General features: G+C 39.8%; 1 protein-coding gene across 5 annotated transcripts; it reads right to left on the bottom strand.

The window, feature by feature from the left end:
- Positions 1-4020: 4020 nt before the first annotated feature.
- Positions 4021-9442, bottom strand: LOC113301412 (probable acetyl-CoA acetyltransferase, cytosolic 2). Of its 5 annotated transcripts, none has more exons than XM_026550194.1 (15): positions 9223-9442; positions 9072-9174; positions 8855-8953; positions 8575-8748; positions 8367-8472; positions 7705-7843; positions 7241-7318; positions 7079-7144; positions 6751-6836; positions 6258-6357; positions 5959-6069; positions 5821-5862; positions 5579-5665; positions 4860-4945; positions 4021-4391 (listed from the first exon to the last, which is right to left on the bottom strand). In XM_026550194.1, exons 2-15 carry the CDS (start codon positions 9106-9108, stop codon positions 4358-4360), a joined length of 1245 nt encoding a protein of 414 aa, XP_026405979.1. In that variant the 5' UTR covers positions 9109-9174; positions 9223-9442; the 3' UTR covers positions 4021-4357. The 5 variants fall into 5 exon arrangements, with proteins under 5 accessions (XP_026405979.1, XP_026405980.1, XP_026405978.1 ...); XM_026550195.1 differs by having other exon boundaries at positions 9072-9123; positions 9223-9440; XM_026550193.1 differs by having other exon boundaries at positions 9072-9147; positions 9223-9439.
- Positions 9443-13010: the final 3568 nt, after the last annotated feature.

Below are 13010 nucleotides of genomic sequence, written 5' to 3'. Positions count from 1 at the left end.
TTACCATGCGTTGTTTGGCGACCTTGGACGGCCAGGATTTGCATCTAAGATGGAAGGGTGTTCGTTGATCGACGCACGCCTTCGTTTTGGTAGCCGCATGGGGAAGGAAGGCATGGTATGGCGCGGCAAGGTGCTTGGCATGCCATTGGCACATGTGGCATGGCATGCCTTGGCGCGGTTTGGCGTGGCCAAAACTAAGGTTTTGGGCCAAAGGTTACCATGCGTTGTTTGGAGACCTTGGACGGCTAGGATTTGCATCTAGGATGGAAGGGTGGTCGTTGATCATCGCACGCCTTCGTTTTGGTAGCCGCATTAGGAAGACCGGCATGGTATGGCGCGGCAAGGTGGTTGGCATGCCATTGGCACATGTGACATGGCATGCCTTGGCGTGGCCAAAACTAGGGTTTTGGGCCAAAGGTTACCAAGCATTGTTTGGCGACCTTGGACGGCTAGGATTTGCATCTAGGATGGAAGGGTGGTCGTTGATCGTCGGACGCCTTCGTTTTGGTAGCCGCATGGGGAAGGCTGGCATGGTATGGCGCGGCAAGGTGGTTGGCATGCCATTTGCACATGTGGCATGGCATGCCTTGGAGTTGCCAAAACTAGGGTTTTGGGCCAAAGGTTATCATGCGTTGTTTGGCGACCTTGGACGGCTAGGATTTGTATCTAGGATGGAAGGGTGGTCGTTGATCGTCGCACGCATTCGTTTTGGTAGCCGCATGGGGAAGGCCGACATGGTATGGCGCGGCAAGGTGGTTGGCATGCCATTGGCACATGTGGCATGTCATGCCTTGGCGCGGTTTGGCGTGGCCAAAACTAGGGTTTTGGGCCAAAGGTTACCATGCGTTGTTTTGTGATCTTGGACTGCTAGGTTTTGCATCTAGGATGGAAGGGTGGTCGTTTATCGTCGCACGCCTTCCTTTTGGTAGCCGCATGGGGAAGTCCGGCATGGTAAGGCGCGACAAAGTGATTGGCATGCCATTGGCACATGTGGAATGGCATGCCTTGGCGCGGTTTGGCGTGGCCAAAACTAGGGTTTTGGGCCAAGGTTACCATGCGTTGTTTGGCGACCTTGGACGGCTAGGATTTGCATCTAGGATGGAAAGGTGGCCGCTGATCGTCGCACGCCTTCGTTTTGGTAGCCGCATGGGGAAGGCTGGCATGGTATGGCGCGGCAAGGTGGTTGGCATGTCATTGGCACATGTGGCATGGCATGCCTTGGCGTGGCCAAAACTAGGGTTTTGGGCCAATGGTTACCATGCGTTGTTTGGCGACCTTGGACGGCTAGGATTTTCATCTAGGATGGAAAGGTGGCCCTTGATTGTTGCATGCCTTCGTTTTGGTAGCTGCATGGGGAAGGCCGGCATGGTATGGCGCGGCAAGGTGGTTGGCACATGTGGCATGGCATGACTTGGCGCGGTTTGGCGTGGCCAAAACTAGGGTTTTGGGCCAAAAGTTACCATGCGCTGTTTGGCGACCTTGGACGGCTAGGATTTGCATCTAGGATGGAAGGGTGGTCGTTGATCGTCGCACGCCTTCGTTTTGGTATTCGCATGGGGAAGGCCGGCATGGTATGGCGCGGCAAGGTGGTTGGCATGCCATTGACACATGTGGAATGGCATGCCTTGGCGCGGTTTGGCGTGGCCAAAACTAGGGTTTTGGGCCAAATGTTACCATGCGTTGTTTGGAGACCTTGGACGGCTAGGATTTGCATCTAGGATGGAAGGGTGGCTGTTGATCGTCGCACGCCTTCGTTTTGGTAGCCGCATGGGGAAGGCCGGCATGGTATGGAGCGACAAGGTGGTTGGCATGCCATTGGCACATGTGGCATGGCATGCCTTGGCGTTGCCAAAACGAGGGTTTTGTGCCAAAGGTTACCATGCGCTGTTTGGCGACCTTGGACGGCTAGGATTTGCATCTAGGATGGAAGGGTGGTTGTTGATCGTCGCACACCTTCGTTTTTGTAGCCGCATAGGGAAGGCCGGCATGGTGGGGCCAAGGCCAATGGTGCGGATGGCTTGGCATAGTGTGGCCAAGTGTTTGGTACGGATGGCTTGGCATGGTGGGGCCAAGGCAAGGTGCGGTTAGCTTGGCATGGTGGGGCCAAGGGTTTGGCATGCCATTGGCGCATGGTGCGGCTAGCATGGTTGGGGCCAAGGCAAGGCGCGGTTGGCTTGGCATGGTGGGGCCAAGAGTTTTGCATTTCATTGGCGCATGGTGCGGCTAACATGGTTGCGGCCAAGGCAAGGTGCGGTTAGCTTGGCATGGTGGGGCCAAGGGTTTGGCATGCTATTGGCGCATGGTGCGGCTAGCATGGTTGGCATGCCTTGGCGCGGTAGACGTGGCTGGCATGGTTTGCCATTGGCACAGTGGTGCGGTTGGCATGCCTTGGCGCGGAGATGTGGCTGGCATGGTTTGCCATTGGCACAGTGGTGCGGCTGACATGGTTGGCATGCCTTGGCGCAGAGATGTGGCTGGCATGGTTGGCATGGTTTGTCATTGGCACAGTGGTGCGGCTGGCATGGTTGGCATGCCTTGGCGCGGTAGCATGAGAATTAGGGTTTGGCATAGATGACGTCGGTTAATGTTAAGGGTTCTGCCGTGGAACATGACACATAAAAAAAAAGGTACCCTGGTAATTCTTACGTAAGCATGCTGATCGATTCAATACATGTGCCAATGGTCATGGTGTTGTCCTGTCAGTTGTACGATTTTAACCCTAAGCTAAAAACCACCATCAACAGTAGGCAATTATACAATTGGTAGTCATATGATGTTCATTTTCTATCGATTATAAACGGTTGCCCCAAATACATTTTTTGCAAAACTGATAAAATTTAGTTTTCTTCTTTAACAATCGGTAGATACGATATGTTATTATTCTACCGATTATGGCAATACCCCATTCTTAAACAAACTAGTAATCGGTAGCCAAAAACTTTATACTAAACTACCGATTATAGAAGGGCACTTAGGTATTCTCCGGAAATTTGGACATCTCATAACCGTGTCTAATTCTATGGGTTGGGATTAAAAAATCATCCCTAATTCTTCCAGGATAGCCCCTAAAGACGCCGAGTTCTTTTTTTCGGATTATCACAGCAGGGCCGAACAAAAAGTTTATATGTCTATCACTAACACAAATCTTGAAAAATTAAGCTTTGAGAAACATACTAAGTTACTAAACCTCACAAGAAATTTGATGTTTTATATAATAAAAAACATCATCTCAACCTTTTCTAGTACTGCCCTGCAATTGATTGCGGATGTTGAGCAACGGAAGAAGAATAAACAATTGATAACACCATTCTGGGGAGGAATTGAAGGAGAAAACACTTTCTCCCAGCTGATATCCATGAATCGGAAATAATGGTGATGTTAATACCATTGAATCAGGAGGTTTAAGATCGTTGGATGAGGGCTTAAAACGTGGTGCATTTTCAACCGAGATTTATCTTTGCCATTTTGAGGCACTTTGGCCGTAATAATAGCCGTTGATCGACTTAACACGCTCATTTAGAGCCATCAGATCAGGCAAAACACATTCGTTTTTGCAAGACAGATAGATCAACGAAATTCCTTGTCAAGAAAAGACCAGAGAAAAACAAACAAAACCTGATAACACCCAAAACTTGGTACAAAGCTTTAAAAAAAGAAAAATTGGTACACAGAGGTATACTCCATCCAAGTGGCCGAGTTCTCTAATGCTCTAGCCTCTTCAGATAAAAGACGGGATACTATGGGACCACTGCTAACTCTAGTTAATAACAAAGAGGAAACATCATAAACCGTCTCCTTCCATTTTTGAAATGTTTGATCTCACTTTTAAAATCCAATACCCCTGACAGATCTAACATAACCTATAAACTTAGTGCAAGAATATATTCTTCTTCTCGGTGCTTCTAAGGCCGTGTAAGCTCGGTTTATGCTCTTGCTTGGATCTAGTTTGATGTTTGTTCACCTGAATACTGTCTTCAGGTTAAACAGAACCTTGCCAAATACTCACAAGGAGTCCAGGAATTATAAAATTATGTTTCAGCTGATGAACTCATGATGTTGTCTGAGACCAGCTAATGCATTTTATTTTTATTTTATCGAAAAAGAAAACATTAGTTTCCCTCAAAATACAAGAGTGATTACCAGTGACAGATAAAATATTATATCAAGACATTGGGGGTATTGAAGGTTAACCTAGCTTATGTTTCCAACTCTTTCTCTAGCAGTTCACTAGTTTCTCACATAACAGTTATATGTCATTTTCTTTGTTTTTTCTTCCCTAACATGATCCAGCTATTGATATTGATACTCTCTTCTCTTCCAGAGCTAAAAAGGGGAAAGAGGTAGGGATCATTTGACATCATAATGAAGAAGTCCTCATCCTGGTAACTGGCCTGCAAGCACAGATTTAAACACTAGAAACTATTAATAGTCAATTGAAGTGAAGTACGATACATGAAACTCTCACCACAATACACTTCATCCTAGTATCTGATTTAACAGTACAAAACTGAAAATACGGTAGAAAGTGAAACTTCCATTATGATTTAATTTTAAACTACTTCCAGACTAACAAAAACCATTGATATCTCGCCTTCAATGAGTATAAAATTTGAACACCTTTTGCTTGCTTTTATTTTCTTTTAGACAGGTTTCGGGTCCTATTTTATGGAACTTGATGGTATTGAATTTGGAGGTGAACACAACATTGTCCAAGAAACAAGATCTAGTGACCTGGGCTAAATTTGTGACTTCTATAGTCCATGACTACAAAGAATAATAAGAAAGATTCTGTTTTTAAGGGGAAACTGATAGATAATTTGATATGGTAAAATAACTCTTACCAACTGGAAAAGGCTTACATGCGCTCTAGAACAAGTGCAGATGCTCCTCCTCCTCCATTACAAATACCGCCAACTCCAAACTTCCCATTTTTGTTTCTTAATACCTGCAATAAATATCATCATAACTAGGCTCAGATTTCTGACTCAGTTTTTCTAAACAAGGAAAAGATATCTACACAACGTCAGGTTGATTATGTAATCTCATTTTTTGCATACTGTTACTAGCTTAAATTGTAAACACATTTGTAGAAATGCACGCATCGAATTTTAGTTTTAGTGCCTTTCTTTTTCTTCAGGAGAAAACCACAATAACATTAAAGTTCAGGATAATGCTCATCAGTGCTACATACGTCGCAGAGTAAAATGAATTTGGAAATATATCAGTACTTTTCAATGCCAATAGCCAGCCCACTTGGTTCAAGAACCTCAGATATGTCAGTACTTTTCAAGGACAAAGTAACAAAATGAAAATGAATATATTGATAGTCAAATAAGACCACAAAACCCAATTACTCATAATCCTGCTTCCACCATAATTTTCCTACAAGTTCAACAAACACTAAAAACTGCATTTGCACACCAGTTCATATTTGTGTTTCCACACTAAAAGCAGAAGAAAAAGGTTCCATTAACTAGACTTCCAAAATATCACACTTAAAATTAGAATAAACTACTTATAGTAGGAATCAACTATAATAGCTCGAGGAACAGTAACGCTATGCTACGGGAGTTATTACCCCTAACAATGTGACTAAGATGCGAGCTCCACTACAACCAAGAGGATGTCCCAAAGACACAGCTCCCCCATGCGCATTTATTCTCTCCTGCAAGCATAAAAACGTGTTAACTTAGTCAAAGTAACACGCAATACATACAATTTAAGAGAGAACTGCAGTATTTTGTAGGCAACGTGATATTTTTCATTCAATGTGGACAAGGTGACTGGGTCAAAATTAAAAGAGAAAGATAAATGGCTCACAGGATTAATCCCGAGTAGTTTCTGATTTGCCAAAGCAACAACCTACAGAGAGAAGATGAGTATTCAAGATTTCTGAAACCCGTAGATTTAGAAAATAAGATGAGTTAGTCATTAAAAAAAGATAGAAATTATTCTTACAGAAAAAGCTTCATTAATTTCGTAGTAATCGATTTGAGAGGCCTGTAAACCAGCCTTTGAAATGGCTTTCGGTATTGCAAGCGCTGGAGCAGTTGTAAACAACTCAGGTGCCTGCATAACCATAGACCATTTTAGATCCAAGTGGCGTAAAACATTAAAAATAACATACTAGAAAACAACAGACCAGGGATGATCAACTATTCTTATTTCCAGTGTTAAAAGAAGTGCATTATACCATGAATAAACCCTATAAACAGGCAATTTGGAAATATTTGTATACATGTATGACGTATCTATACCTGAGCTGCATCAGCATATCCTCTGATCTTTCCCATGACTTGCAGCCCAAGCTTAACCACCATCTCTCCACTCACTAATACTAATGCAGCAGCACCATCGCTGTTCAAAGCAGCATATGTGGAAAGTATTTAGCATTATCATGCCTATAAACCATGAAAACTCAAACCATTGAGTTACAAACTTATTGTTCACCAAATCTGATAGAATAGTTGCAGAATTCATACTAAAGTTACAAATATCCAAAATTCCAGAAAATCGGAAACAGATTAAATCTGGTGAAAGCTATGGCAGTACCATTTGGTTCAAACCACCATGATGAGATCAAAATAAAAGGAATAGTTGTCAAAACATTATTGTTAAAAGATGTGGTAGTTGTACGAGAAGTTCTTGCACTGTATACATATCTTGTATGAAATGGGGCAGCATATAGTTTTTAATTAAACATAATAACCAAAACCATCAGATAATTCAACAGAGAAAGTAGCAGTGCACCTTATACCAGATGCATTGCCGGCTGTAACAGAACCCCCATTTTCTTTGAAGCTTGGTCTGAGCTTTCTTAGTTTTACAGGATCAAACTGGCACGAATAAAGAGAAAAGGAGTATTATTAATATCAATTACAGCCATAAGCAAGAAGAATGCAAAGATTTGCACAATAATGCTGAGAATGATGCTAGTATTAACAGATATGAGTACTGTACAGGAATGCAAAAGGAAAACACTATGGAAACTCAAGACTTTCAAAATCCAGTTTGAAGTCTTGAAGGGGCAATCATGTACACTAACTTACAGTTAGTCCCATAGCTTGTTAGTTTTTACCTTGTCTATGCCATCGTCTCTATCAATACATATGGATGGTTTTCCGCGGCCTGCAGAAACTTCAACCTACAATTGTTGAACCAAGTTAAGCAATTACAAAATGACGAGCATAGAGTTCATTCCATTCATGATCAGAAACCAGAGTAGATGTCGAATGCTCACTGGTGCTATTTCCCATGCGAATGCACCAGTATCTCGAGCAGCAATACCACGTTCAAAGCTCTGAATAGCATAAGCATCCTTCAAGAGTAAAATATGGATCCTTGAGATATAAGGTTGAGATGGGACAAATTAGAACATTCAAGCTACTAATATCCACAAGGACCATCAAGGGAACCCCTTAAAAAAATGAATTGCCAAATTTAAGGATTGACTATTTCCAATAATAATCAAGGAAAAAGAATGAGCAAGGGCTACTTGCTTCATGTGTAGTTTCTGTTAAAACTGGGTTGAAAGGTCAAAATGTTTCGATATGGGAATTGAGAATGGACAGGGGATCACAAGATGATACTTTTAATGATGGCAACAATAACAGACAATACATACCCGTACAGGAAGGATCAACCAAAGCCCAGAAGAAACCAAATTAGAGAAATTCTCAATACATATCGACTTTAGAACAATACCTGTTCTTCTCTGGTTATTGAATGTTGATCGGCACATATCTCAGCACAAACACCCATGCCAAAATCATTATAAACATCCCACAGGCCATCTTTAAGCATTCCATCAACTATGCAATCATGTCCAAGCCGAGATCCCTTCCTGTTTAGCTGATAGAATTAGGATAATTTACTAATGATGTGGTGCCTATTCTACTGTATGCTTAACAAGGTAAAACATATTTATTTATGTTGAACAATGGTAAAACATGCTCATATAGCCAGAAAAAAGAATTCAAGGCAAGCATTTTAAAGTCATAAATTACAAACATCACTTAAAGTCTAAAACCCTTGGAACTACCACATTTATCATAATAAATGTACAGGCAGCTCTCTAACACAAAAATTTTCCTACACCTCGTATTCATTTGCTCAGTAAAATTATTTCTTTTCCAATAGAAAATCAGCAGCACCAACAAGTAGTACACAAACTGCCCAAATCAGGAAAGCCACATGATTTCACAACTACGGTGTAAGCAGATTATTAGTTGATTTGTTCATATTTCTCATGCTGTTGGGGATAAAGCTTCAAAATTCTAAAGTCACAGATGTTGCCTTATTAGTTAAGCTAATTCTAATATAGATTCAAGTCCCTGGAAAACCCGATGAATTGATTTTACACTAACCTTGATTCTGGAAGATACTTTGGGACATTAGACATGCTTTCCATACCACCAGCAATAACAACATCATTGCTACCTAACTCAATACTTTGTGCTGCAAGCATAGTCGCTGATGCCAGAAAAAATAAATAAATAAATAAAGTAAAATAAAGTGAGATAAACTTAGAGCAGAGATTTCTATGAGATATACTAGTTAAAGTCCTGGTCTCACCCTTCATTCCTGATGCACAAACTTTGTTAATGGTAGTGCAGATAACAGTATTAGGTAACCCTGCACCTAATGCTGCTTGTCTAGCAGGAGCCTGGTCTAAATTTGCACTAAGAACATTACCAAAGAAGACCTCTTCAACAAGTGCTGGATCAATGTTGGCCCTTTTAAGAGCACCTGCAAATTGATCACAAGACTATCTCAGACAACTTTCACGGAATTTCCAGCTTATTTGAAATCCAAAATTCAATTAGAGATAATAAAAGAGTGACTAGAATATTACACTCAATAGCTATAGATCCGAGCTTAGTGGCTGATAGTGATGAAAGGCTACCAAGGAATCCACCCATTGGTGTACGCGCGACACCGACAATACATACATCTGTTCCAGTCATTTAAATCACAACTATTATGCTCATGCAAACAAAGAAATTATTACAAGCTTCTACGCTCAAACAACAAAAGTGACTTGTAATTCGTAATTAAAGTAAAAGTGATACCTCTAGGGTTTGGAGAATCTGAAGCTGCTGCAGACATCTTTGAGCTTGAGACCTTAATAATGATCAGAAAAATGTTCTGCAGTAAAACAAAGTGAAACCAGACCTGATCAAAGCAAATAATTACACCAAATTACAAGGAATGAGTACTTACCAAAAGAGGCAAACGAGATTAAGATTGAGTAAAGCGAGTAGTGAGTAGTTTCAGTTCAATAGATGATCATCCTGAGAGAGTGAGAGAGAGAGAGAGAGAGAGAGTGAGTCGTGTTGTATTGGGAAGTGGGATACTAGGATTATGGTTTATCTCGAGGTAATAATGACGGAGCATGATGACAAGATCAACTTAAGAAGAGTCTTGAAGTTTGGATTCTTTGGAACTTCAAACTCCCAGTTTTGCTTTTTGGGGGTCATCACTTCACTAGGTGTGGGCTTAGTTGGCAAGTAGGACTCTAGCTTGCACTGTTCACTCATTCAGTGACGGTGAACACTAATATCTGCTTTTCATTCGGTCTGGTCAGGTTTAGTCCTGTGGTGTGCTAATCTAGCGACTAGATTAGCTGTCCATGTCAGGTAGGGCAATTTTATAAGTCCTATGAAAGTGCTAATCTAGTATATTAGATGCGCTGAATGGAACGGTGAAAAGAAGTTGCGCTGAATCATTCAGCGAAAAGTAGAATCAGATTGCGCTGAATGGTTAAGCGCAACCAATCTCAGCCTCAAAAAATAAATCAATTTGCGCTGAACTATTCCACGAAAATGTGTTTTTTGTTGCGCTGAACAGCGCGCTGCTAGTTCACATGTGAGCAAATGCTAGGAGAGAGAACTAGTGTTAACAAATAGACAACATTTTTTTTTAATTACAACACTTTTTGGTTACTCTAGCAGCCAAATCTAGCTCATAGGACTTAGCATGAGGATGGATATTCTATAATTATTTTACTCAACATTATTCACATCAAAACACATATTGATCCATGATCGATCCAGCAATCTCATCAGACATATGCTCACCAATCCAAATCACTCGAGTATCATTGTTTCCTCAGCTGACACAATGATGTGCCACAATCCTCAATGATCCATCAGACTCAACGTCTATGGTCTGTAAAGCATCATTGTTGTCTCAGCTGACACCTTATGCGTCATCCATCATAACGACGAGTCACAGAGCATGTCACATTTATCATTAGGAATTATGCTCTGCTCATCAAGCTAAGACTCACAGATTATCTAATTCAACGATTGACCAAATAAATATTCGTGTGCAAAGAAGCCTTCACATGAGACATCAATCATGTCGTATGGGAGGATATTCACTAGGATTTTGGTCTGGCGGCCTACAATATATGGGATGTAGCAGTACATCCATGATGAGAAAGTGAGTAAAGTTCAAATGAATTTTAGTTCAGCATTGCTTTATCCCATTAGGATTGGTCACATGTAATCTCTATATTACAGTATTCTTAAAAAAAAATCCTCTAAACACTTCGATCTTGGTCATTAAAAAATTTCATATACTCTCCAAAATATTAATGAAAAATCTACAATACGGCAGACACAATTGAATTTGAAATTTTCTCAATAAACTCTACCATTTTTTTGTACTCACATCTTTGATTACCGGATAAAATCTTTCAACTTTGTTCGTGAAAACAGTCATAATTTTTGTTTTCATTTTTATACATCCATTAACATATAACCTCCATCATCAACATATGGATGCAGTAATTTCAAAATTTTCGTACAATAGATAGTTGTCCTGATAGTCTACCATTGTGATCTAATTTGTCTTATCTCGTTTCCTTGTTTGATACCTTCCTTTTCTTTTTGTATAATAGATAGTTATTTTATTTTCTAATTTGTCTTATATAGTTTCCTTGTTGGATACCTTCCTTCTTGTTTCTTGTGCCTCAATTATTGCTTGTGTTAGTGTTTTAATACATATTATTTGCTCTCTTCAGATAGGCTCTTGATTATAGGGAGGCACTATGCTGGACGAACCATGGTACTCCGTTTTAGCGTCTCGTCGTTCAGTTGTCGCTACCTGAAAGTAGGTCCATACACTTATAATTATTTCCTTCGAAGGTTTCAGAACGTTTTGGTACGCAGCTTCGTTTAACTAGTCCGAGAACCGTACTTACTTTCTCAGAGGTGATAAAACTTTCAGATGTTGACGTAGCTATTGGCTAGCTAGTCCACAGAACGTAGTTCAAGAAATAAAAAAGGTTTATATGCACTAAATATAAGAAGTGACGTTAACTTCCTCCAGTATACAAACTGCATATGATGACCTTTTCTTTTTTCAAGGTATTCCAAGTTAATATCAAACTCGATGCACTTTACAAAGTTACCTACGCAATTTCATGGCTCTTATGGTGTTTTCAGACTCATAGATATTTTTGGAAATGCGTCTTTCTTGCATGACTTAAATATCAACAAGACAACCGGTAGTTTTTTGTTGGAAAACTTTACTGTCTTATCTATAATGGTTTTCATTGTGGTTTGTCCGTGAGTTTTTCATGTACGTATTCCTCCGACGGAGAAGTCACAAAACAACTTATCTTTCTGTGATCTTACATTAATAAATATTGCATAACATGAATTACAAACTACTGAGAGTAATATAAGTACAGCTTGAAACCGAAGATAAATACTGCAGAATGATTATGCAGCATATAAACTTAAAGAAACTTTGCTGAGAAATCGAAAGCAGTAATAAAAAATCATAAATAAAAGCATAACTAACTAACTTTTTCCCGATTGCATGAGATTGAATCGGAATCTCCCCATAATTGGTGCCAAAATTAGTTTCTTACAAGTTAACCACTACACTCAAGTAGAGATAAACTCACTACCAATCTAAAACATAAGTAAAGAGACACTAGAGAGAACACGCACTTCATTGATATAATTTTCTAGTTGGGACCTTAAAGAAATCAATGTGGGATCCTTAGCTTTGGGTCTAAGATTACATATTTATTATCTTATGGGAGCACCTCCTTAGTGATATGGTGCTCGTTAAGGGAGTATGCTTGCTAAGTTTTATAGATTCTAGAGTATTCATAGATTTAGACTTGGGCTTGATGTCTTTACATGATACTAGCCTTATGCGATTAGGAGGAAATATGAGATATGGTATTCACACAAATCTTGACCAGATAATTGACCAGTGGGATAGATGTTGGGAAACGATGCAAAACAAAATATAGCGTATCATTTATGGGCCACGAGGGTAAATATTAAATCACGATACCAATTTTGGGAAACGAGATGGATTTTCGACCTTGGAACAAATTTTAATCCCGAGAGGAACTTTGCCCCACTAGACCCCTTGACTATAAAGCGTCATGCGATAAAAACTAAGTTACATAATTGTCCTTTTTATGGTTCAATTTTTTAACACGGGAGAAAATTTAGATCATATCATACGCTTAGCATGACATTTTAATGAAAATTTGAGGTATTTTCTCCCGTCCAAAAAATAAAATGGCATAATCCTAACACATTTCCACAAGATACGAATAACCCCAAAATATGTTACTTTTGAATATACGGACGACCCAAAGTTGCGTTCTTTTTAAATTACAATAGAACTATAATTTTGGGCATATCAAAATCTTCCAAGGCATACTGAATGAAGACAAAAAAGGTTGTGAAATAGCAAAATCAGATAACCCCTTAACCCAAATTTTTTTAATGGAAAATCTGCCCTTTACGTATTAGTGTTAATAATCTTGATTAGTGATTAAATATTTTGTTTAGTGATTAAAATAATTTTCAGAATTATAAGAGTTGTTTAGATGAAAAATTTTGAGGAAAAAAAACAAAGTTTTGGTTTGGTTAAAAAGGAGAGAAAGAGAAGGAGAAAGTGAGAAAATTCTAATTCTTGATTCAATGGAGGATGAGGAGGGTCATCATTCATCTAAAAAACCTAGGAAAATA

Source organism: Papaver somniferum, chromosome 8 (assembly GCF_003573695.1).
Source record: "Papaver somniferum cultivar HN1 chromosome 8, ASM357369v1, whole genome shotgun sequence".
NCBI classification, from domain to species: Eukaryota; Viridiplantae; Streptophyta; class Magnoliopsida; order Ranunculales; family Papaveraceae; genus Papaver; species Papaver somniferum.
The sequence above is the reverse complement of the archived record's forward strand: the minus strand, read 5'-3'. Positions and strand labels throughout refer to the sequence as shown.

Coding starts and splice junctions, on each gene's coding strand:
- LOC113301412 (XM_026550194.1), bottom strand. CDS start 9,108: ATGTCTGCAGCAGCTTCAGATTCTCCAAACCCTAGAG. Junction 7,145..7,240: donor TCGCATGGGAAATAGCACCA/GTGAGCATTCGA, acceptor CAACAATTGTAG/GTTGAAGTTTCTGCAGGCCG. Junction 5,666..5,820: donor AACTACTCGGGATTAATCCT/GTGAGCCATTTA, acceptor TTATGCTTGCAG/GAGAGAATAAATGCGCATGG.